General features: G+C 40.4%; 1 protein-coding gene and 1 pseudogene across 1 annotated transcript in view; one reads left to right on the plus strand and one right to left on the minus strand.

Moving 5' to 3' along the window:
- The window catches only part of ANKRD55 (ankyrin repeat domain 55), a 131,170-nt gene that overhangs the window by 86,651 nt on the left and 20,575 nt on the right, over positions 1 to 23,944 (minus strand). Inside the window, exon 3 of the mRNA XM_017874210.1 lies at positions 2,600 to 2,722. Coding sequence (XP_017729699.1) covers positions 2,600 to 2,722 — 123 coding nt within the window. The remainder of the gene's footprint in view (positions 1 to 2,599; positions 2,723 to 23,944) is intronic.
- Positions 11,566 to 12,655, plus strand: LOC108530992 (glycoprotein-N-acetylgalactosamine 3-beta-galactosyltransferase 1 pseudogene; annotated as a pseudogene).

Consider the following 23,944-nt stretch of genomic DNA (forward strand, 5'->3'; position numbering starts at 1 on the left):
ATTTTGTCTAATGCTTTTTTGTATTAATTGATATGAACATGTGATTTTTCTGCCTTAGTTGGTTAATTTGGTAGATTACATTGACTTTCAAATATTGAACCAGTCTTACATCCCTAACATCCCTAAAACAAACCCTACTTGATCATGGTGTATGATTCTTTTTGTTTTTGTTTTGAGATGGAGTCTCGCTCTGTCACCCGGCTGGAGTGCAGTGGTGCGATCTCGGCTCCCTGCAACCTACGCCTCCCGGGTGATTTGCTTTAATGCGACCCCCCGAGCAAATGCCAGAGAAAAGGCAAGTAGGCAAGGCAAAAAAACTTTATTTACAAGCCAATGTGAAGGAGGGAGCAAGGTTCACCGGTCTCCAGCGGTGGAGGCCGACGAAGTCGCTCCAGCGTTGTCGGGCGAGGTTCCTAGGTCCGCACAGGAGCAGGGTCCAAGGAAGTTCACACCGGCGTTCTCGGACGAGGTTCCTGGGTCCCGCGTAGGAGGAGGGGCCAAGGAAGTTCGCATGGCGTGCCCGCCGGGAGCGGCTTCTATGTCCTGGGCCCGGGAGTGGGAGGGCAGTGGGCGGGACATAGGCGGGTCGGGGGCGGGGCAGTAGGCGTGGCTAGGCAGGTTCCGGTTTTTCTCCGTCGGAGGTCGGGTTGCGCCTGCGCAGTCGACCGGTGTCTTTCCCGGGCGCCGGAAAGTTGATGGTGAAGAACCCGGAACTGTGCCATCTTGCCTCCGTTTGTCCAAACACCGGGTTCAAGCAATTCTCGTGCCTCAGCCTCCCCAGTAGCTAGGATTACAGGCACATGCCACTGTATGCGGCTAATTTTTGTATTTTTAGTAGAGACAGGGTTTCACCATTTTGGCCAGGCTGGTCTTGAAGTCCTGACCTCAAGTGATCTGCTTGTCTCGGCCTCCTAAAGTGTTGGAACTATAGGCATGAGCCACCGTGTCCAGCCTATTTCTGTATATTACTGAATGCTATTTGCTAATATTTGGTTAAGGATTTTTATATCTACATTCATGAAGACTACTGGTGTACAGCCTTATTTTTTTTACATTGTCTTTGGTTTTGATAGTGAAGCAATACTAGCTTATAAACATAACTGAAACGTGTTTTCTCATCTCTTTTTCTGGAAGAGATTATGTGGAATCGATGCTGGTTATTCTTTAAAAGTTTGTAGAAATCTGCCAGGTGAGGTGGCTCATATCTATAATCTTAGCACTTTGGGAGGCCGAGGTGGGAGGATCACAAATCTCTGGTGAAATAATCTAGTCTTGAAGACATCTTTTTTGGGGGGGATTTTAAAATTATGAAGTCAATTTCCTAATTATAGGGCTCTTCAGATTATCTATTTCTTATTGTCTATTTCTTACTCTTCTGTTTTCAAGTTCGTTAATTCTTTCCTTTGCATCCTCATTCTGCTGCTGAGCTTATTCACTGAGTTTTAACATTGTGATGATTGTATTTTTGATTTTAAAATTCCCATTTGGTTTTCCTTATGTCTTTTATTTCTTTGCTGAGACTTCCTATTTTTCTCTTTAGTTTTAAGCATGTTTTCAATTGCTCATTGAAACATTTTTGTCACGGTTATTTGAAAATCTTTGTGAGATAATTCTAACATCTCTTTCATTGGCATCTGTTGATTTTTTTTCATTCAGTTTGAGATCTCCCTGTTTCTCGGTATGACAAGTAATTAAAACTTGGACATTTGGAGTATTATATTATGAGATTCCTGATATTAAACCTTTTATTTTAGCTGGCTTCCATGGGCACTGCTGTAAAGGGGAAGTAAAGGGGTGCCACCTCATTATTGCAAGGTGGCATTAGAAATCCAGGTTTCCTACTTAGTCTTTGCTGGAATGAGTGGGGCTGGAGCCCCATGGCTTTTTGTGGTATTTGGCTGGAGTAGGGACTTATTGTCTAAAAAGTGTTCTGTCTTTCTAGGCTGTTCCTTTCCTGGTCCTTTTGCCAGAGAGAGAAGGCTGTTTTTGCTGCTGTTTGGTCTGTGCCTGTTGACATTTCTGGGTTGCCAGCTTCTTCAGCATCAGCTCTGGGATTAACGAGGCAAAAAGAAAACCCTGGGCACTTACACAATGTCATTCCTTGAGTCAGGAGATCTCAGCTCATCTGTCATTTTATCTCCATCTTCCAGAGTCTTGTTATGTTTATATATAATGTCCAGGGTTTTTAGTTGTATTTAGCAGAAATAATACGAAAGAAATGCATCTACTCCATCTTCTCAGAAGCAGAAATTCTTGCTCTTTGCCTTTTACAGTCACATTTTCTTAAGATCCATTGTTACCAAAAATAGCCTACTCTTTTCGTACCCTTTCCTAACTACTTGACCTATCTAGTTTGGTCATTCATACAGAGATACTGAAACAAACTCAAAATGATGACTTCCTTATAAGAGGCGATGTAAAAGAATCTGAAACTTTGTGTCTAATCCTCTTATTTAAAGAAATACCAAGGTATCTGCACATAGCCACAGTATCAAACTGGGCGGTCAGATATACATTTATTAACATTGCTCATGTCTGAAGGCCATCTCTAAAAAAATAGAGCAGAACATTCTGGATTCAAAATGCATACATATCTCACCTTCACTGTCACAGCATTCTAGGATAGAAGGGTCTTCCCGAATCACTGCAGTCAGAGCATTGACATCTCCATTAGAGGCTGCCTGATACACCATGGTCAGGTCAACTTCTTCAGATGAGTCACCTTCATGCATCAAACAGACACAATGTTAGTGTGTAGGGCCAGTTCACTGAAAGAATAACAATACCCAAGTCCTCACCCACACAAGTGATTCATTAAAACTTCTCAAGTGAATCCAGGCAGAAGACTGAGTCATCCTGGCCACACACTCCCTCACCACTTCTGAAGAAAGGAGGATCACTCATGCCATTTGTAACACTGCTGTGTACTGGAAAGGAAACTGAGGGATTGGATGTCATTTGAGATTTTCTGATTCTTTCCAGGCATTCAGGCTTCTCGAAGTCAGTGAGCCCAGAGAGGAAAGTGGGGCCCTCATCTCAGTTCTGTGTTGCCCCTTTTGATCTGGAACATGTTCCTTGTACTCTCAATGACTCAGTTTACCACCTTTGAAAGAGACATTGTGCTCTCTGTTCTCTGATCTCCAGATGTAGAGGGTGAGCTGGCCTTTCCCGCTCTATTCTGTACCCTGAGGACTGACCCTTGCCGAGTGCTCCACCCAGGCTCCCTCACCCTCTTGCTTGCCCATGAAAGGCACGGGCAGGAGCCTGGTGGGGAGAAGAGAGAGAAGGGACATTGCTTCCTGCCTTCCCCTAGTGCAGTGTTCGGCAGGAGCCACTTCTCTCCCACCAGGAGGCTCTTTCTTGGCAGAGCCAGTCTCTTTCTCTGCAGAGTCGGTTTCACTGGGTTCCCTGATAAAACGGTCCCCTCCCATCCTTCTTTGGCTTCCCACTGATGTTAGTCTCTGGAGCTTCAGCATCCCCAGTTCATCCTTTCAGCCCTGCTTCATCTCTGCAAGTTGACCCTTCATGAAAGTCTCTTCATTTCAACCACCTGGGATTTCATGAAATGGAATTCCCGGAAGAGACAGAACTGTAGGCAACTCCTTTGAATTTTGTAGCCATGTGCATTGTGCCTTGGGCACAACTGAACCAACTAATACATGGTCAACCGATGGCTTATGTCTGTAATCTCAACACTTTGGGAGGCTGAGGTGGGAGGATGGCTTGAGCCCAGGACTTCGAGATCAGCCTGGGCAACACAGTGAGACCCTCTCTCTACAAAAATTTTAAAAATTAGCTGGGCATGGTGGTGGGTACCTGTAGTCCCAGGTACTCAGGAAGGTGAGGCAGGAGGATCGCTTGAGCCCTAGAGTTCAAGCAGTGAGCTATGATTGTGCCACTATACTCCAGCCTGGATAACAGAGTGAGACCTTGTCTTAAAAAACAAACAAACAAAAAGGCGACAAGAGAACTACAGATCAAGTGGGGCCAGGCGCAGTGGCTCACGCCTGTAATCCAGGCACTGTGGGAGGTCGAGGCGAGTGGATCACTTGAGATCAGGAGTTCAAGACCAGCCTGGTCAACGTAGTGAAACCCTGTCTCTACTGAAAATACAGAAAAATAAGCCAGGTGTGGTGGCATGCGCCTGTAATCCCAGCTACTTGGGAGGCTGAGGCAGGAGAATCGCTTGAACCCCGGAGGCAGAGGGTGCAGTGAACCAAGATCGCACCACTGCACTCCAGCCTGGGTGACACAGCGAGACTCTGTCTCAAAAACAAACAAAAAAAGAACTGTGGTTAAGTGGAGCACAGGGAGGACTGGGAAGTGAGTTCTGCTCAAGAGGCCTCCAGGGCGAGGCTGTGCTGATCGACTCATACACAGTTCCTCCCATGCACTCCTCCCCTGCCCCGCAAGCATAGCCATTGTCCAGGGAAAAAATATGTGTGTAAGAAAACGTTTTTTGGCCAAGCGCAGTGGCTCACGCCTGTAATCCCAGCACTTTGGGAGGCTGAGGTAGGCGGATCACCTGAGGCTGGGAGTTTGAGACCAGCCTTACCAACATGGAGAAACCCCATCTCTACTAAAAATACAAAAAATTAGCTGGGCATGGTGGCGCATGCCTGTAATCCCAGCTATTTGGGAGGCTGAGGCAGGAGAATTGCTTGAACCCAGGAGGCAGAGGTTGCAGTGAGCTGAGATGGCGCCTTTGCACTCCAGCCTGGGCAACAAGAGTGAAACTCCATCTCCAGAAAAAAAAAAAGAGAAAAAGGTTTTTTTAAGTTGTGTTTTTCTGCTAATGTGGACATTATGTCAAAGATACTTTTCAGTTTTCAGTTCTAATAGATCTTTAGTTGGCAGGGGACCTAACCCTTTGCCTCAGTTTCTCTGTCCCAGTATTTTTGGGAAGTCATAAGTGACTTTTAGCCGGTTGACCTGTCTGTCCCCAAAGGAGCTTGTTATTGGAAATATTTCATTTATGACAACAAACTGTTTTGTAAAGTGAGTGGTTGTTCCCTAACTTATTTTATTGTTTTCGTGTGTTTGTTTTAGGCAGACTCACTTGCACGTTTGCCTGGGGGCCAGAAGTGAGAGAGAAGGAGTGTCCAGGTCAAATGCCACTCCTGTGATGAGCACAAGGACTATGGAGCCAACTTCAGTATCAGTCCCAGTTTGCACTGACCATCTTCATTTTGTTTGTTTGTTTGTTTGTATTTGAGACAGGGTCTCGTTGGTTAACCCAGGCTGGAGTGCAGTGGCGCGATGTTGGCTCACTGCAGCCTTGATCTCCCAGGCCCAAGTGATCCTCCCATCTCAGCCTCCTGAGTAGCTGGGACTACAGACACGCACCACCACGCCCAGCTAATTTTTGTATTTTTTGTAGAGATGGGGTTTTGCCGTTTTGCCCAGGCTGGTCTCCTAACGATCCTCCCACCTTGGCCTCCCAAAGTGCTGGGATTTATAGGCGTGAGCCACTGTTCCTGGCCAGTTTCTTTGTCTTTAAAATGAAGGTAATAATGATGATAATTATGACAACTACCTACCTCTCTTATAAGTTTGTTGTGAGGAAAGAAATAAGCTAATATTTAATTCTGTGTGCTTTTAGAACAAGGCCTGGCATATAATAGTGTATATATTTGCTATGACTATTGCTACATAAAAAAATTTTTTTGGTGTATTTAGAAAGCATTAGAAATCTGGGACATGTAGAGAAAATAGTCTCTTGTTGATGATGATTGGACAAAGACTTCATAAATTGTACAGAACATTAGTCTCCATTAGGAAACTTCCCGGGACTCTAGACATTTTAAGATTTCTCACAATATATTTGGACACAAGAAATAGGGCCCAGAAATAGCACAAAAATGGAGCTGGTATCTGGTTGTGTGACCACAGTCAAAGATGCTGGTGGTATCACTTCAGGAAGAAGATCCTGGTGGTAGGCTGAGGAGCTCTGTGTTTAATAGCCTGTTCATATGTTATATAATGTGCCTATATAACAGACATAAATGTATTTACAATCCATTCATCCCTGAGTGCATTAAAATATGCAAGGCACATTCATCACACTGTCGACCACATACAGCTGAGAGAAACAATGAATGCATTGCCTGATAGAATTATGATCCCCAAAATATCTTGCCAGAAATCTAATTAGATGGTGTTTAATAGGGCTTAACGTAGAGTAACATATTGAAAGACAGGACCAGCTGATTTCCTAGGCCGACTAAGAATCCCTAAGCCTAGCTGAGAAGGTGACTGCATCCACCTTTAAACACAGGGCTTGCAACTTAGCTCACACCTGACCAATCAGGTAGTAAAGAGAGTTCACTAAAATGCTAATTAGGAAAAAACAGAAGGTAAAGAAATAGCCAATCATCTATCGCCTGAGAGCACAGCGGGAGGGACAATGATCACGATATAAACCCAGGCATTGGAGCCAGCAACGGCTACCCTTTTTGGGTCCCCTCCCTTTGTATGGGAGCTCTGTCTTCACTCTATTAAATCTTGCAACTGCACTCTCTTCTGGTCTGTGTTTGTTACCGCTCCAGCTGAGCTTTCGCTCATGTCCACCACTGCTGTTGGCCGCTGTCACAGACCCACCGCTGACTTATATCCCTCTGGATCTGGCAGGGTGTCCACTGTGCTCCTGATCCAGCAAGGCGCCCATTGCCACTCCCAGTCGGGCTAAAGGCTTGCCATTGATCCCTCACGGCTAAGTGCTCAGGTTCCTCCTAATTGAGTTGAACACTAGTCACTGGGTTCTAGGTTCTCTTCCGTGACCCACAGCTTCTAATAGAGCTGTACCACTCACCACATGGCCCAAGATTCCATTCCTTGGAATCCGTGAGGCCAAGGACCCCAGAGAACATGAGGCTTGCTACCATCTTGGAAGTGGCTCACCATTTTGGAAGTGGCCCGCCAGGATCTTCGGAGCTCTAAGAACAAGGACCCCTGGTAACAGTATCTTAGTCCACAAAATATCCAGTTGAACTAATTGAAGGGTGGTTAAGTATGTAGTTTTTGCACTCAACTTCCCCTCTCCCTGTTGATAAGCTTAACCTGATTATTCTCTAGGGACTACTTCCTCTCCTCTTCTAGCCCACAGGCTGATTCAGTGGAATTGACTATATCACTGGTCGGGGGCAGAACATGTGGCTTAGAACTAAGCCACTCAGCACTAGCATTATCCTGGCCTTGGAGACTGACTCAGGGATGTGACCCAATTAGAGCCCATGACAAGCAATGATACGTTTGATATGTTGACTGGGGTTGTCGAGAACAATACTGTCACTTTGTTCTACCATCCATGAACCTGGAAGCCACCTGGTGACATATTTCTCTTACCAGAGAAAAGTGGAGAGCTTTTCTCTGCCCCCTACACCACCCCCCACCAATTAAAAAAAAAAAAAAAAAAAGAAATATTAGCCTAGATCAATGTCTCGAAGCATTTCCCTAGTGTTTTCTTCTGGTAGTTTCATGTCTTACATTTAAATCTTTAATCCATTTTGATTTGACTTTTGTATATGGTGAGAGATAGGGGTCTAGTTTTATTCTTCTGCATATAGATATCCAGTCTTCCCAGCACCATGTATTGAAGAGACTGTTCTTTCCCCAATGTATGTCTTGGTGGCTTTGTTAAAAATGAGTTGACTGTAAATGTGTGAACTTGTTTCTGGAACCTCAATTCTGTTCCATCGGTCTACGTGGCTGTTTTTAGGCCAGTATCGTGCTATTTTGGTTACTATAGCCTTGTAGTATAATTTGAAGTCAAGTAATGTGATGCCTTCAGCTTAAGTCAATTTACATAGATTTTGTGTACATTTGGATTTTCTTTTTAATCACTGAAAAAGTTCTGACCGATAAAACGTTTTAAAAAAGAACTTGGAGTTTTAGCTGGAAAATTAGCTCTATAGAAATAAACAGCATTGTAATAAATTAGGAGGAAGTCTGGCTGAATTACCAAATCTAGTAGCCATATTGAGGGCAGTGATAGGCCTTTTCCATTCTTAACTGGTCAGTGTCATATTGAGGTCTATGGTCTCAATTAAACAGGGGTATAGTGGCTGGAGAACACTCAGAGGTGAGTGACTAGAGGTATGAATGGACTTTAATCAAGTCACGTGAAGAGTGGTTGAAGGAAACAAATGTGCCTACTCTGAAGATTATTCCATGGGGTCAGCCTTCAGATAGTTAGAGTTTTTTTTTAATTAAAAAAATTGTGCAGGAGGGTGAGGCAGGAGAATGGCGCGAACCCGGGAGGCGGAGCTTGCAGTGAGCCAAGATCACGCCACTGCACTCCAGCCTGGGTGACAGAGCGAGACTCCATCTCAAAAAAAAAAAAAAAAAAGAAAAAAATTGTGGTAAAAGATACATAAAATTTGAAATGTTAACCATTTAAGTGTACTTACAGTTCAATGGCATTATGTCCATTCACATTGTTGTGTGACCATCACTAAAACTCATCTTTTCATCTTTCAAATCTCTGTACTCATTAGACTGTAACTTCCCATTCTTTCCTGTCCCGAGTCCCTGGAAACCACAATTCTACTTTCTGTCTATTAATTTGACTACTAAAGGCACCTCATGTATGTGGAATCAATAACCGTTGTCCTTTCGTGACTGGCTTATTTCACTTAGCATAATGTCCTCAGGGTTCATCCATTTTGTAGAATGTGTCAGAACTGTCTTCCTTGTTAAGATTTAATAATATTTAATTGTATGTATGCAACACATTTTGTTTATTCATTACCTGTCAATGGACACTTGGGTCATTCCCATCTTTTGGCTATTGTGAATAATGCTGCTGTGAACATGGGTCTACAAATCTTTTTGCATTCCTGCTTTCAATTCTTTTGGGTATATACTCAGACGTGGAATTGTTGGATCGTGTGATAATTCCGTTTTTAATTTTTGAAAGAACCACCATACTGTCTTCCAAACAGCTGCACCATTTTGTATTTCCACCAAAGTGCACAAGAGTTTCAATTTCCCCATATCCTTGCTAACACTTATTATTTATTGTTTGGTTTTTAAAAAAATAATAGCCATCCTAATGAGGGTGAAGTGGTATTTCATTGTGGCTTTGATTTGCATTTCTCTAATATTAGTGACAGTGAGCATTTTTACATGTGCTTATTGGCTATAGGCATATCTTTCAAGAAATGTCTATTCAAATCCTTTGCCCATTTTGAATTAAGTTGTTTGGCTTTTGTTGCTGGGTTGTAGGAGTTCTTTATATATTCTGAATATTAAACCTTTGTCAGGTATATGATTTGCAAATATTTTCTCTCATTCTGTGGGTTGCCTTTCATTCTGTTGATAGTGTCATTTGATGACAAAGCTTTTAATTTTGACGTAGTCTAATTCGTCTATTTTTTCTTTTGTTGCCTGTGCATGTGATGTCATAGTCAAGAAATCATTGCCAAATCCAGTGTCATGAAGCTTTTCCATATGCTTTTTTCTATGAGTTTTACAGTTTTAGGTCTTATGTTTGGGTCTTTGATCCATTTTGAGTTAACTTTTATATATGGTGTAAAGTAAGGGTTCAAATACATTTTTTTCCATGTGGCTATCCTGTTTTTCCAACATCATTCATTGAAAATACTATTGTCTTAGTCTGTTTCCTGCTGCTATAACACAATACTATAGACTGGGTAATTTATAAATAAACTTATTTGGTTCATGGTTCTTGAGGCTAGGAAGTCCAAGGGCATGGTGCCAACATGTGGTGAGGATGATCTCATGGCAGAAGGGTGAAAGGCAGAAGTGAGCATGCGAGACAGAAGAAATCAGGCCAAACTCATTGTTTTTATCAGACACCCATGCCAGAGATATCTAACGCACTCCTAATATAACAGTATTAATCAATTCATGAGAGAAGAGCCTTCATGCCCCAATCACCTCTAAAAGCACCACCTCTTAATACTGTTACAATGACAGTTAAATTTCAACACAACTTTCAGTGGGAACATTCAAGTCATAGCAACTATTCTTTCCCTATTGAATGGTCTTGGCACTCTTGTCGAAAATCAGTTGACCATAAATGTATGGGATTATTTCCGGACTTTCAGTTCTATTCTACTGATCTATATGTCTGTCTGTATGCCAGTACCACACTGTTTTCACTACTGTAGCTTTGTAGTAAGTTTTGAAATCAGGAAGTGTGAAACCTCCAACTGTTCTTTTTGAAGATTGTTTTAGCTATTTTGGGGTCTCTTGAAATTCAATATGCATATTAGGATGATTTTTCTATTTCTGTAGAAAACATCATTGGGATTTTCACAGAGATTGTATTGAATCTGTAGATTGCTTTGTGTAGTATTGGCATCTTAATAATATTAAGTTTGCTAATTCACGAAACATAAAATGTCTTTCCATTTACTGGTGTTTTCTTTAATTTCTTTCAGCAATGCTTTGTAGTTTTCAGTGTACCAGTCTTTTATCTCCTTGGTTATTCCTAAGTATTTGATTCTTTCTCATACTATTGTAAATAGAATTGTTTTTCAAAGGGCTTTTATGCAAACAATTTTATGGTTAAATTGCTCTATGAGACTCCCGTAGTTAGAAATAGCAGTGGGTGAGAGTGAGAGAGACAGGTATTTTAATTATTATTAGAGTTTATAAAAATGGACTGGGTCATCTCAAGAAATAGTGAACTTCCTGTCACTGAAGATGACCTCTCTTGGCTAGATGGCCACCAAACCTGTTTAGAAGGAATTTGGACACAGAGTGAAGCACAGGGTAGGGGGAAAAGGAAGACGTGTGAAGCAGAATAGCATGTACTTCAGAATTCCTTCTGGCCCTGCAATGTACACTAAACCACAGCACAACGAGGAAAGAGGAAAAGAAGGAGCTTCCCTAGGGGTTGCTTAGAAAGAGCCAATCTAAGTTGCGGTCAAGGCAAATAATTGGGCACAAACTTAGAAACGGTTCAGAAAATTTCTGGAGAAATGAGGAAGCATGATGTAGAAATAACAAGTACAAAGATAAGGATGACTGACGGTCCTAATGGAATCTAAAATGAGGACAGGAAAGTTTTTTCTACTGACAATCAGAAGCCCACTTATTAAGATATCTAAAAGATCTACATAAACAAACAATACCTCAGTCCTTCCTTGTCTCCTTCCTATCACTCCTCTCTTTCTCTCTCTCTTTCTCATCTATTCATCATCTATCTTTCTTTCCATATGGCTTACATGAGGAGCATGTTTTGAATGGTCTTGCCTCTCTAACTGCTTTAAACAGATAGACTTCTGTATGGGTGCATAAAGAGAGATTTCAGAATACACACAGGGTGAGAGATTCTGAGGACAGAAAATGGAAGAAACGTGAACAAATAGGAAGAAAGAAGCATGTGAAGACATGCAGATTGTATTTTATTTAAAACTCTACTGCCGCCGCCGGAGAATGATCTGGGTGGCAGCTGGCAGCCTCGGCAAGGGGCCAGGAGCCACTTCTGAGGGTGCCCAGAGAAGCAAAGGTCGCCAGTCGTGTGTCCTTGCCCTCTCTGCCCCCCAGGAGGGGCAAGAGGGAGCCGGGGCTGATGTCAGAAATACACTTTCGGAGATGGCCTCTAAATCCTGGCTGAATTTTTTAACCTTCCTCTATGGATCGGCAATAGGATTTCTTTTATGTTCTCAGCTATTTAGTATTTTGTTGGGAGAAGAGGGTGACACCCAGTCTAATGTTCTTCATAATGATCCTTATGCGAGACATTCAGATGATAATGGACAGAATCATCTAGAAGGACAAATGAACTTCAATGCAGATTCTAGCCAACGTAAAGATGAGAACATAGACATCACTGAAAACCTCTATCAGCAAGTTAAAATTCTTTGCTGGGTTATGACAGGCCCTCAAAACCTAGAGAAAAAGGCCAAACATGTCAAAGTTACCTGGGTCCAGCATTGTCACAAAGTGTTTTTATGAGTTCGGAAGAAAATAAGGACTTCCCTGCTGTGGGATTGAAAACCAAAGAAGGCAGAGATCAGCTTTACTGGAAAACAGTTAAACCTTTTCAGTATGTTCATGAACATCATTTAGAAGATGTTGATTGGTTTTTGAAAGCAGATGATGACACATATTTCATATTAGACAATTTGAGATGGCTTCTTTCAAAATCTGATTCTAAAGAACCCATTTACTGTGGAAGAAGATTTAAACCCTTTGTAAAACAGGGCTATATGAGTGGAGAAGCAGGATATTTACTAAGCAAAGAAGGCTTGAAGAGATTTGTTGATGCATTTAAAACAGACAAGTGTACACATAATTCTTCCATTGAAGACTTAGCAATGGGGATATGCATGGAAATTATAAATGTAGAAGCAGGAGATTCCAGAGATGCCACTGGAAAAAAACCTTTTCATCCCTTTGTGCCAGAACACCATTTAATAAAGGTTATCTACTTAGAACCTTTTGGTACTGGAATTACAACTATTATCCTCCTGTAGGGGGTCCTGGTTGCTGTTCTGATCTTGCAGTTTCTTTTCACTATGTTGATTTTACAACTGAGTATGTGTTAGAATACCTCATTTATCATCTTCGTCCAAATATTTATTTATACAGATATCAAGCTACCTTACCTGAAAATATACTAAAGGAAATTGGTCAAGCAAACAAAAATGAAGGCACAAAAGTGAAGTTAGGAAACCCTTGAAAGAAATCACGAATGAACAAAGGTAAAATGTCTAGCATTGCACTGAAGAAGGACTTCTGCATTTCTGACATAGAACACTGGAATCCCAGTGAGGAATTCTAAGTGAACATTCCATATAGAAATCTTTCACATGAATGACTATAAACTGAAGCTTTAAATGACCTGCGAAGTCTGTTAAAATGTGTTTTGACACAGTAATATAAAAATATATCTATATATATAAGAAGAAATTGTGTTTTTAAAATGGTGGCCAGGTAGAGGAACTAGAAAAGAGATTTTGTTGTCTATTTTTGACCATCTGTATTATTGTCACTAAGAAACTAAAACAGTTGAATTTGCTAAAACTACACTGTGCTATGTTGGTAATAAACAGATCTGCCTTAAGGAAAATTTTAGAAAGAAATATTGTTGCTCAGTGTTGTTAATACAGCTCAAGAGTTGAGTTTATATTTGCAGTATGATATACATGATCCAATCCCCCCAACACATACAGTTTTTGTCTAATGAAAATTTTGCTGTGATTATTTATAATTGGCAGTTTTTCTTCCAAAAGAAGCTAAAATAAGACTGGCATTTATCCTGAAGTGCCTTAACAAAACTGTACTTTAAAATCATATGGACCTTGACTATATTGTATATTTGATTCTAATTAGTAATCCTTTATGGAATCTCTGTTGGTTCTTTTCTAAATATGTTTACCCACCCTTGAATACAATTCTCCACTATTAATATTAATTTACTCAGAGCATTCAGAGCATTCTGTAAACATGTATTTTATAATATTTGTTCCCAAATTTACTCATTGTTAATTATGGGTAACTAATAATAAATTTAATGCTATTTGAGGATGCTTTTCTTATATCAGTGCCACTCTTAGGAATTACTAAGTGACATTTTAAATTGATTATTTTAAACTCTTTCTAACTACATAGTTACGATTTCTTTCATTCTCATCCTGTTGAGAGATGAGAATGTGTTTGTGCTTTTCATAACTTGTTTAAAGCAGAGTTATAAAATTCATTTTTAGAATCCAAGGTGGCTATTAGTTAGTTACACTGGCAAGATTATTTTGAATGCAAGATTTTGAAAATAATTAATTAAAAACAATAGAAAACGCAGAGTACTTAAACAAAAATGTTACATATTGAAAGAGTAGATACTTAACTTATAAATAACAGTCTGAAGGTTGATGCTGACTTACTATTTTGGGATAATTGTCTTGCCAGTGGATAATTCTAACAACGCAGAATACCTATTCAAGGCTGTCATCAAAAACATTCACAAATGTTTCATTCTATTTTTAATGACTCTCTGTTTAAAGAGTTTCTGAAAGAAAATTTGTATTTTTATTATCTTTAGCAATACTGAGTGTGTCATAACAGAATATTTTACAGACTTTCTATGAGATTATTTTTAATGGCACAAAAGATTTACATTTCCCTTATGTTTATCATTATGCCAATTTTACATGGCTGTCATGCCACTGACTCTGCTGTTTGGCTAAATAATTTCTTTTTTTGGAGACAGAGTCTCACTGTCCCCGAGGCTGGAGTGCAGTGGCATGATCTCTGCTCACTGCAACCTCTGCCTCCCGGGTTCAAGCGATTCTCCTGCCTCAGCCTCCTGAGTAGCTGGGATTACAGGTGTGTGCCACCACTCCCGGCCAATTTTTGTTTTTTTAGTAGAGACGGGGTTTTGCCATGTTAGCCAGGCTGGTCTTGAACTCCTGACCTCAGGTGATCTACCTGCCTTCACCTCCCAAAGTGCTGGGATTACAGGTGTGAGCTACAGCACCTGGCTAGCTAAATAATTTCTATTTATTGGGCCAAAACATGTCACAATCATGACTCCTCGAATGGTATATTTGAGAGGATATTTTTTTCATTGGCTAACCATGGATTACTCTGTCCACATAGTGAAAACATACACCAATTTTTACTTATTATCATGGTAGTATCATCTGCCAAAATTTCAAGGCAGTTATTTTATTTTTTGAACAACTCTTCACAATAGTGTGGACATGAATTTTCATATGTGTTACTTGACTAGAAGTATAAATGGTTTACTATAAATATCCAAAAGCCTTAAGATTTACTCACAGGAAATGAATGTTGTGATGAATCCTGGGTTCTAGAGTCAGACTTACTCAGGTTAATTCTTGCTCCAACACTTACTGTTTTTGTAACCTTGAGCAATTTTATTTAATCTCTCTGTGTCTCAATTTTCTCATCTGTAAATTAGGGATGATAATACTACCCACCTCACAGGATTTTTATGAGGATTAAATAAATGTAAGGTTCTTAGAACACTGTCTGTCCCAGAATAGGGAGCAATGAATACAAGATTGTATTATTATTCTGTTACCTTGGAGTGTAACTATTGCATTTAAGCAAATAAAAAATTTGCTTTGACCAGATACTGAAGGAAATATTTCATGCATTTCTTAATAAGTAATAGCTAGTATTTATCGAGTGCCTACTGTGTGCTAACTATTGTGCTTACTCTGTGTATAATAGTGTTAATCCTCAAAATTTGGGTGTTATTCCCATGTTATAGATAAGGAAACTGAGGCTCGGAGAATTAAAGTTACTTTATCACTGTCACAAAGCTAGTAAGTAACAGAGGCAGGATTTATATTCAAACCCTGTGTGTTCATTTGAACTGTATCAGGCTTGGGGTTAGTCATTGAGCATTATTTCCATTTTTATTTATATGATATATGACATCTGATACATTGGCCAGTAATAGGCAAATTAACCCAGTCAAATTGTCATAGTGATTCTTAAACTGTGGTTTGCACACTTGCCTAGGACGTTGTTAAAAGGCCGATCTGAAGACCCCAATCTCGGAAATTCTAATTTAAGCATGGGACCCAAGAGTATGCATTCTTACCAGATGCCCTAGGGCAGTGATTGTCAAAAGTGTGGTCCCAACAAAAAGCATCAACATCACCTGGGAACTTGTTGGAAATGCAACCTCTCTCAGGGTCCCATCTCAGATCTACTAAATCAGATACCTTAGGAGCAGGGGCAGGGGCTAGCAGTTGTGTTTAAGCAAACTCTGCAGGTGTCTTTATCATCCTAGTTTGAGAACCACTGCCAACACCTACATGATTTTGGTACAAATAGTGTTTGAAACATGCTGAAGATGACTGCTCCATTATTAAGACATTTTTCAAAAAGCATGTTTTAAATCAGTGTAGTGCAGGATCACGTAATATTAAATATAAAGATAATTTAAAGGGTCATTGGATCATTCATTATGGCCAAATTTTTAGCTTCTCCAAAGTGGCTAATATCAGGGACCATGATAAAACCTGTAATTCTCTAAGTTTCGTAATTTTATATTGAGGCAGGAAGGGTTCATTAAGTACTAATAAGTACATAATTTATTAAAAACATACATAAAATAAGTGTCATCAAAAAGGTCTACAATTGTTGGTAAAAGAATTTAAATTGAAGTAGTAAATGCTATTTTATAACATATAGAGCATTTTCTGCCAATTCATTCTGGTTTGTGTGACCTAATAAAGCAAAACAAAACAGTTCTCCAAGTATTCCGTAGAGCACATAAAACCAGATTTCATGATGATGATGTATTCACTATCTTTTAGATTAAGATCTTCATTATTTAGATAAATTGTTTTAGTATGGTTATAACACATAAGGCTTTTGATGTCTTATGTTCTCTAATGATGGTATGCTTGTATTTTCTAGTGGAAAGTTCATAGATAAAGCAGATTTTTGTCCCAGTTTGTTTTCAAATATCATACACTTCAGAGGAGTTTTTCTTACTGTAATGATATTTTAAAATAAACCACTGATTGACTTTTATTATTATTTGAATATGGAATTGGACTTGAGCATTAATTTGCTAACTGGTTATTTTCACAATTGTTTTCTTGAGTATTAATTTTTCACTTCTTTGAGACTGTCAAACCATAGTTATTATCAGATTGATGCACTATTGTACTTGAAAGAATCACTTGATTGATTAAAGTATATCTAGCATTTTATTCTCCATTTGTTTTCAGTTCATTAGACTATTATTCTTTGACAGTTTCTGCTTTGTATTTATTGCCCTTCTTTATTTGCTTTTTTACTAATTCCCATTTTCTAGTTACTCTTAAATGCTGCTTTCACAGGGTTAATTTGACTGTTAATAGTGATTAAAATTTTTATTACTTAATTGATAATTTTAAATCTATGAACTGGATTTCCCTATGAGATTGAAAATGAAAGTCTAAGAATAATGCCTGCTGGCTCTCAAGATTGTTGCCCTACTTAAAAATCTGGAATTTTAAATTAATTCTACATCTACAATTATTATTACTTTATTTTTTTTGAGACGGAGTTTCACTCTTGTTACCCAGGCTGGAGTGCAATGGCATGATCCTGGCTCACCGCAACCTCCGCCTCCCTGGTTCAAGCAATGCTCCTGCCTCAGCCTCCCGAGTAGCTGGGATTACAGGCATGCACCACCACGCCCAGCTTATTTTGTATTTTTCATAGAGATGGGGTTTCACCATTTTCGTCAGACTGGTCTTGAACTCCCAACCTCAGGTGATCCGCCTGCCTCAACCTCCCAAAGTGCTGGGATTATAGGCGTGAGCCACCGTGCCCGGCCACATCTACAAGTATTAAAGGAAGTAAAGTTATTTGGATTTTCCACTCACCCTTTTTTCAAAACAAAAAAACCCAAAACCCATTTGCTTTATTTTTCTACTTTATAGTAGGCCTAACAGAAACATACTGAAGCAATCTGGGAGACAAACTGTGGTAGATCCTATGCTAAATGTTAATGTTACCTCTGTTGATTTAAAAACAGTGTCTAGGGGCCAGGTGCGGTGGCTCACGCCTGTAATCCCAGCACTTTGGGAGGCTGAGGCTGGTGTATCACAAGGTCAAGAGATTGAGACCATCCTGGCTAACACAGTGAAACCCCACCTCTACTAAAAATATAAAAAATTTAGCCGGGCCTCGTGGTGGGCGCCTATAGTCCCAGCTACTCGGGAGGCTAAGGCAAGAAAAAGGCGTAAACTGGTAAGGTGGAGCTTGCAGTGAGCCGAGATCACGCCACTGCATTCCAGCCTGGGCGACAAAGTGAGACTCCGTCTCAAAAACAAACAAACAAACACCCCCCAAAACCCTAAACACGTGTTTATATATAAGAGTTGAAATAACAATTTTAACAAAGGGTGGAATAAGGAATTTTACAAATTCTCTCTAGAGAAACCAACTCTAAAGTTTTAGAGTTGAATTATGCTCTATTTCAATTCCCTTACCTCTCTAGTTTTCAGTTTATGTTAGTTAAGTTTTAATAACTTTGCAGGGCCCAGCAAATTAATAATCTACACGAAGTATTTTATTAGAGGGAAACTAATCTTACTGCTAAGCAGTGTGTTGTACTACATAGTGAATGTTTGTATTTTGGAATTTAAAAATTATTTAAGGCAATGGTGCTATGAATGGTTTAAAAATGTCTGGTGACTTGCTTATTTTAAGTGATCACCATTAAGTCAGAAAATGTATTTTAAATGTTTCTTAAAGTGGCTTTTGAACATTTTTCAACAGTGGATTTAAATAATGCATAAAATAAATTGCCATGTTCAAAGTTAAAAAAACAAAAACAAAACAAAAAAAACCTTAGGTGTGGCCTGGTATGGTGACTTATACCAGGAGGCCAAGGTGGGCTGGGCATGGTAGCTCACGCCTGTAATCCCAGCACTTTGGGAGGCCGAGACAGGAGGATCACAAGGTCAGTTGAGATCAAGACCATCCTGGCTAACGGTGAAACCCCGCCTCTACTAAAAATACAAAAAAATTAGCCAGGCGTGGTGGTGGGCGCCTGTAGTCCCAGCTACTCGGGAGGTGGAGGCAGGAGAATGGCGTGAACTGGGGAGGCGGAGCTTGCAGTGAGCCGAGATCGCGCCACTGCATTCCAACCTGGGCGACAGAGTGAGACAGCGTCTCAAAAAAACAAAAACAAAAACAAACAAACAAAAAAAAAAGAGTCCGAGGTGAGAGGATTACTTGAGACCAGTAGTTGGAGACCAGCCTGAGCAACATAGCAAGACCTCATCTCTACAATTGTGTTTTCACTGTAGTATGTATATACATGAAATGTGTAAAAGTCTGTAAAAGCCTGGAAGAACGTGCATCAAAAAGTCAATAGAGATAATCTCTTGGATATTCTTCAGAACTTTCTATATTTTTCAAATTCTCTATAATGAATGTATGTTCTTTTATACCTGTCAAAATAAACCAAGTCTTTTTCCCTTAAATGGTAAGAGAGAAGTCAGGCTTACTAGCTTTAATAATACTAATACTAAGGGGATACACAGAGCCTAGCATGTCTATAACTAAGAAAACAAGTCCTTGCTGTTTGATAATATCCTAAAAAAGAAAAAAGTATATATTTTGCTAATTCTGACCTTTATAAATACTCTAGTAGTTTTTTTTTAAAACAAAGGTATATATTTAAATTTTATTAATTTTTACCTAAGAATTGGAAGGATAGACAGTCTTAAGATCATTTCTTTCCTTCATTTTTCATGGTCACAAAACCTAACTGATTTCTGGATGTATCATAAATTATCCAGTGTCAGGGGCTTAGCATTAATACTGTCAGACATGTAATAGGCTATTAAAAATGTTTTAGATTAGAGGGACTTCGTTAGAGTATCTCAGATTTTACAAAAAGGTTCCTTTTTTAGAGCTTCACATGGCGGATCTGTCCTTGGCATATGGAGTTCTTTGGGAAAGTCCTTGACTGCATCGGTTACTGGGCCCATTTTGTTGAAATTACCCAGAAATTAGCTTGACACTTGTTCTGCCTGAGCTGTGACCCTTTTGCAAAAGGACCAGGTCAGTGGAAGGGCACATTGTGCATTGCAATTTCAAGAGTTCAGACCAGAGTAATTTGGGGAGGCTTTCTTTGGTTTATTCTATTCAGAGGATTCTTGGGTGACTAAACACATCCTAGGGTCACCAATGATGCCTGGATTCATTTTGGACAACCACAGAGGACTCTGCAGATCTTTCTTAGATTGTTCCTTGAAATAGAATTGATTGCCTCTGAAGAACTCATTCATCCATTTACTCATCTACCACAGGCTAGTAAAATTGTAGTTACAAAGGCTGTAGAATTTCTGTCCCTAAGAAAGACATGCCCTAGTGGGAAGACGAATGTCTTATTTATGATTGAGACATACTGGAGATATTATGGCAGGACAGGGGAAGAATCACTTCAATGAACAGTTTCCTGGGCATTCCCCTAATTCCCTCTCTCCTTATGCAGGATTATCCTGAATGCTTTGAAGAAATGGCATTATTGGGGGTACCCAGAATGACCTATCCACAAAGTGGCCAGTCTTTCCACCTTTAAGGAGCATGCCAGGCCTTACACTGCACCATGATGGCTCCATGGGACAACATTGCCACCCACTGGTAATGAAGAGTCTCTGTGGACCTTCACCTGGGTCCCGAGTCAATCTGGAACTCTTTGGCCATGCAAGAACAAGTTAAAGGTCATTGATACAGCCAGCTGGCATTGAAACAAAATTAGTCTCATGTGACTCTTTTCAAATGTATCAGGTGATGCAAAGCATACATATAGAAAAATGGTAAGAGCACAGGCTCTGGGGCCTTACCTCTAGAGTTTGATTCTGGCACTGCCACTTACCTGCTAGCTATGTGACCTTAGGCGAGTTGCTTAACATCTCTATGTCCATTCTTCACTTGCCAAATGGATAAGAATAGTGCCTCCCCATTAGGGCTGTTCTGAGAGCTAAATGAATTAATTCATATGATGTGCTTAAAGCAGTGCCTGGCCCAGAGCAAATATTCAAAGTGTGTTAATTAGTGGGGTGATTCCTCAAAGACCAAGAGGCAGAAATACCATTTGATCCAGCAATCCCATTACTAGGTATATACCCCAAGGAATATAAATCATTCTATTATAAAGATACTTGCATACATATCACAATAGCAGCACTATTCACTATTAGCAAAAACATGGAATCAACCTAAATGCCTGTCAATGATAAACTGGATAGAGAAAATGTGATACATATGCACCACGGAATACTATGCAGCCATAAAAAAGAACAAGGTCATGTCCTTTGCTGGGACATGGATGGAGGTGGAAGCCATTATCCTCAGCAAACTAATGCAGGAACAGAAAACCAAACACCACCTGTTCTCACTGATAAGTGGGAGCTGAATGATGGGAACACATGGGCACATGGAGGGGAACAACACACACTGGAGCCAGTCAGAGGCGGTGGTGTGGGGAGAGGGGGAGCATCAGGAAGAAGAGATAATTGATGCTGGGCTTAATATTTAGGTGATGGGATGATCTGTGCAGCAAACAACCATGGCACACATTTACCTATGCAACAAACCTGCACATCCTACACATGTACCCCTGGACTTAAAATAAAAGTTAAAGGAAAAAAAAAAAAAAAAAAAAAAACAAAGTCTGTCTGTTGTTATTATTATTCAAATTACTACTTTGACATAGATAGGCACTTGTGCCTTCTTGCCCTTAAACGAGACCCTTTGCCTTGTGCAGCAGGCTGTAGGAATTTTGTGAGCAGAAACATTTTTACCAGGTCTCACGTCTTCTCCAGTCCCTCAGGGTGTATTGCCTGAGATGATAAAAGTGTTTTAGAAAGTGTCAGTCATATGAGAAGAAGAAAGTTTCTTTCTAACATTTTAAAGGGAAAAATAGCTCCAGGCTTTCCACATGTACCAGCTGAGGGAACAAACACGCAAAGTGACCTTCATACCCTGGGAGTGGAAAAGAAGAGATTTCATTCTGTGGGGAGGAAGTCTTGCAGCAATATTATCTCAAGGGTAAATATCTGGCTGCAATCAGATCTTTCTTCCGTAACCAAATTTGTGATGCAACACATGTTGTGTTTCTTTGAATGTTAGCATCTCTGTGCTCTTGCGGGGGTAGGTTTTCTGAGCTGCGAATGGCATTTCATGTTGAGCGTCTCTCCTGCACGAAGAGGACCTCGGGAATGGAATTTTCTGTTTTAAGGAGTATGTCTGTGTTGAAATTCAGTAAAGATGCCTCTCAGAATGCACTTTTTTAGAATGCATCTTTATTTTAATAATATTAATTCTTTTTTTTTTTTTTTTTTGAGACGGAGTCTTGCTCTGCCGCCCAGGCTGGAGTGTAGTGGCCGGATCTCAGCTCACTGCAAGCTCCGCCTCCCGGGTTTACGCCATTCTCCTGCCTCAGCCTCCCGAGTAGCTGGGACTACAGGCGCTCGCCACCTCGCCCAGCTAGTTTTTTGTATTTTTGTAGTAGAGATGGGGTTTCACCGTGTTAGCCAGGATGGTCTCCATCTCCTGACCTGTGATCCGCCCGTCTCGGCCTCCCAAAGTGCTGGGATTACAGGCTTGAGCCACCGCGCCCGGCCCAATAATATTAATTCTTAAAAATATCTCAGTATTTATGTACAGGACCTTTAGGATGGGAGCAATATACACATTTATTGATCAATTTAATATACATGTTCTGCTCAGATGAGCTTTCTCACCCACTGGGGTTTTGTGGAAACTTTTCTGATGTTAAAACATTATGTCAGGAAGTACTTTGGTAATTAGGCAGTGATATGGTCTGGCTGTGTGTCCCCACCCAAATATCATCTTGAATTGTAATCAGAATTGTAATCTCCACATGTTGGTGGAGACCTCGTGGGGGGTGATTAGATCATGGGGGTGGTTCCCCCATGCTGCTGTTCTCATGATAGTGAGTTCTCACGAGATCTGATGGTTTTATAAGGGGATTTTCCCCCTTTGCTTGGCACTTCTCCTTCCTGCTGCCATGTGAAGAAGGATGCATTTGCTGTTTCTTCTGCCATGATTGTAAGTTTCCTGAGGCCTCCCCAACCCTGCAGAACTGTGAGTGAATTAAACTCTTTCGTTTATAATTATCCAGTCTTGGACAGTTTTTTGTAGCAGCATGAGAATGGACTAATACAGGCAGGTAGAAATCTTTAATTTTATGAAGGATTATGCTAGCCTTGCTGGCTTTTGGAAATTGAAAAGTGAGTTAAGCGTTGTTATGAAATCATCCTTCCTCCAATCTTCCTTACTTTCTTCTGAATCAAATACATGACTGCACCTACCTCTCTTTCCAGGAATGGCAGGTGTTGGAGGCAGGCATTTGCCATTTTAACTGCCAACTCTGGAAAAGGAGGAATTGGTTTGTTTAGTCTGGAGCAGAGCAGAATGTTCATGTTCAGTTGAACATGATAGCTGTTTTCAATTTTGAAAAAGCTGGAAGAGAGTTTAGACTTTTTTTCTTTTCTTTTTTTTCTTTTGAGACAGAGTCTCACTCTGTTGCCCAGGCTGGAGTGCAGTGGCACGACCTTGGCTCACTGCAAGCTCTGCTTCCTAGGTCCAAGCGATTCTTCTGCCTCAGCCTCCCAAGTAGCTGGGATTACAGGCGCCTGCCACCATGCCCAGCTAATTTTTGTATTTTTAGTAGAGATGGGGTTTCACCATATTGGCTAGGCTGGTCTCGAACTCCTGACCTCAAGGGATCCACCTTTCTTAGCCTCCCAAAGTGCTAGGATTACAGGTGTGAGCCACTGCACCTGGCCTAGACTTGTTTTCTGTAAACCCACAGGGAAGAACTAGTTCTGGTGGGTAGAAGTTGGAATTAATAAGACTTTTGAATGACTAGAGCTGTTCAGATACAGAAGCAATTACCTCGCAAGCTAGTGCACTCCTTATCACTATCTGTGTTTAAGCAAGTTCTGACCAAACCCATCTTGGCAGTGTTCTTGAGGAGACACCTGTATTGAGTAGAAGGTTGATCTCTAAGTTTCCTTTCATGATTGATGTTCTGCATGTCTAGCTAGCATCTGTGGAGAACCAAACGGTGAATCACCCATCATTCATGAACAATGACTGTTGGGCTGGGGGAGATTTGGAGAAGGGGGTCTTCCTTGGATCTTTTAAAAGGCACCCTCCTTGTGGCCCTCTACTGTGCCCACTTATAAAACTGCCCCTAGTGCCTTGGTCTCCTGAAAATAGTTTAAGAAAACAAATGTAATTTGGGTGGCTGCCTCAAATGTCAGAGATTGAACAAGTCTATTGCCCTGCAGTCCCTGAGCTTTGAGTTGTCCCTGACACCCTGTAGTGGCTGCATTCTGTCAGCTGGTCTTCCAGGGGTGCCTTCCTTTTCTGGACTCTGTTTTTTCTTCATCATGATGCATTTTTTTTTTTCTTTCTTTGTTTTTTTTTTTTTTTTTTTTTTTTTTTTTTT

Source organism: Rhinopithecus bieti, unplaced genomic scaffold (genome assembly GCF_001698545.2).
Source record: "Rhinopithecus bieti isolate Rb0 unplaced genomic scaffold, ASM169854v2 scaffold_6513, whole genome shotgun sequence".
Lineage (NCBI taxonomy): Eukaryota > Metazoa > Chordata > Mammalia > Primates > Cercopithecidae > Rhinopithecus > Rhinopithecus bieti.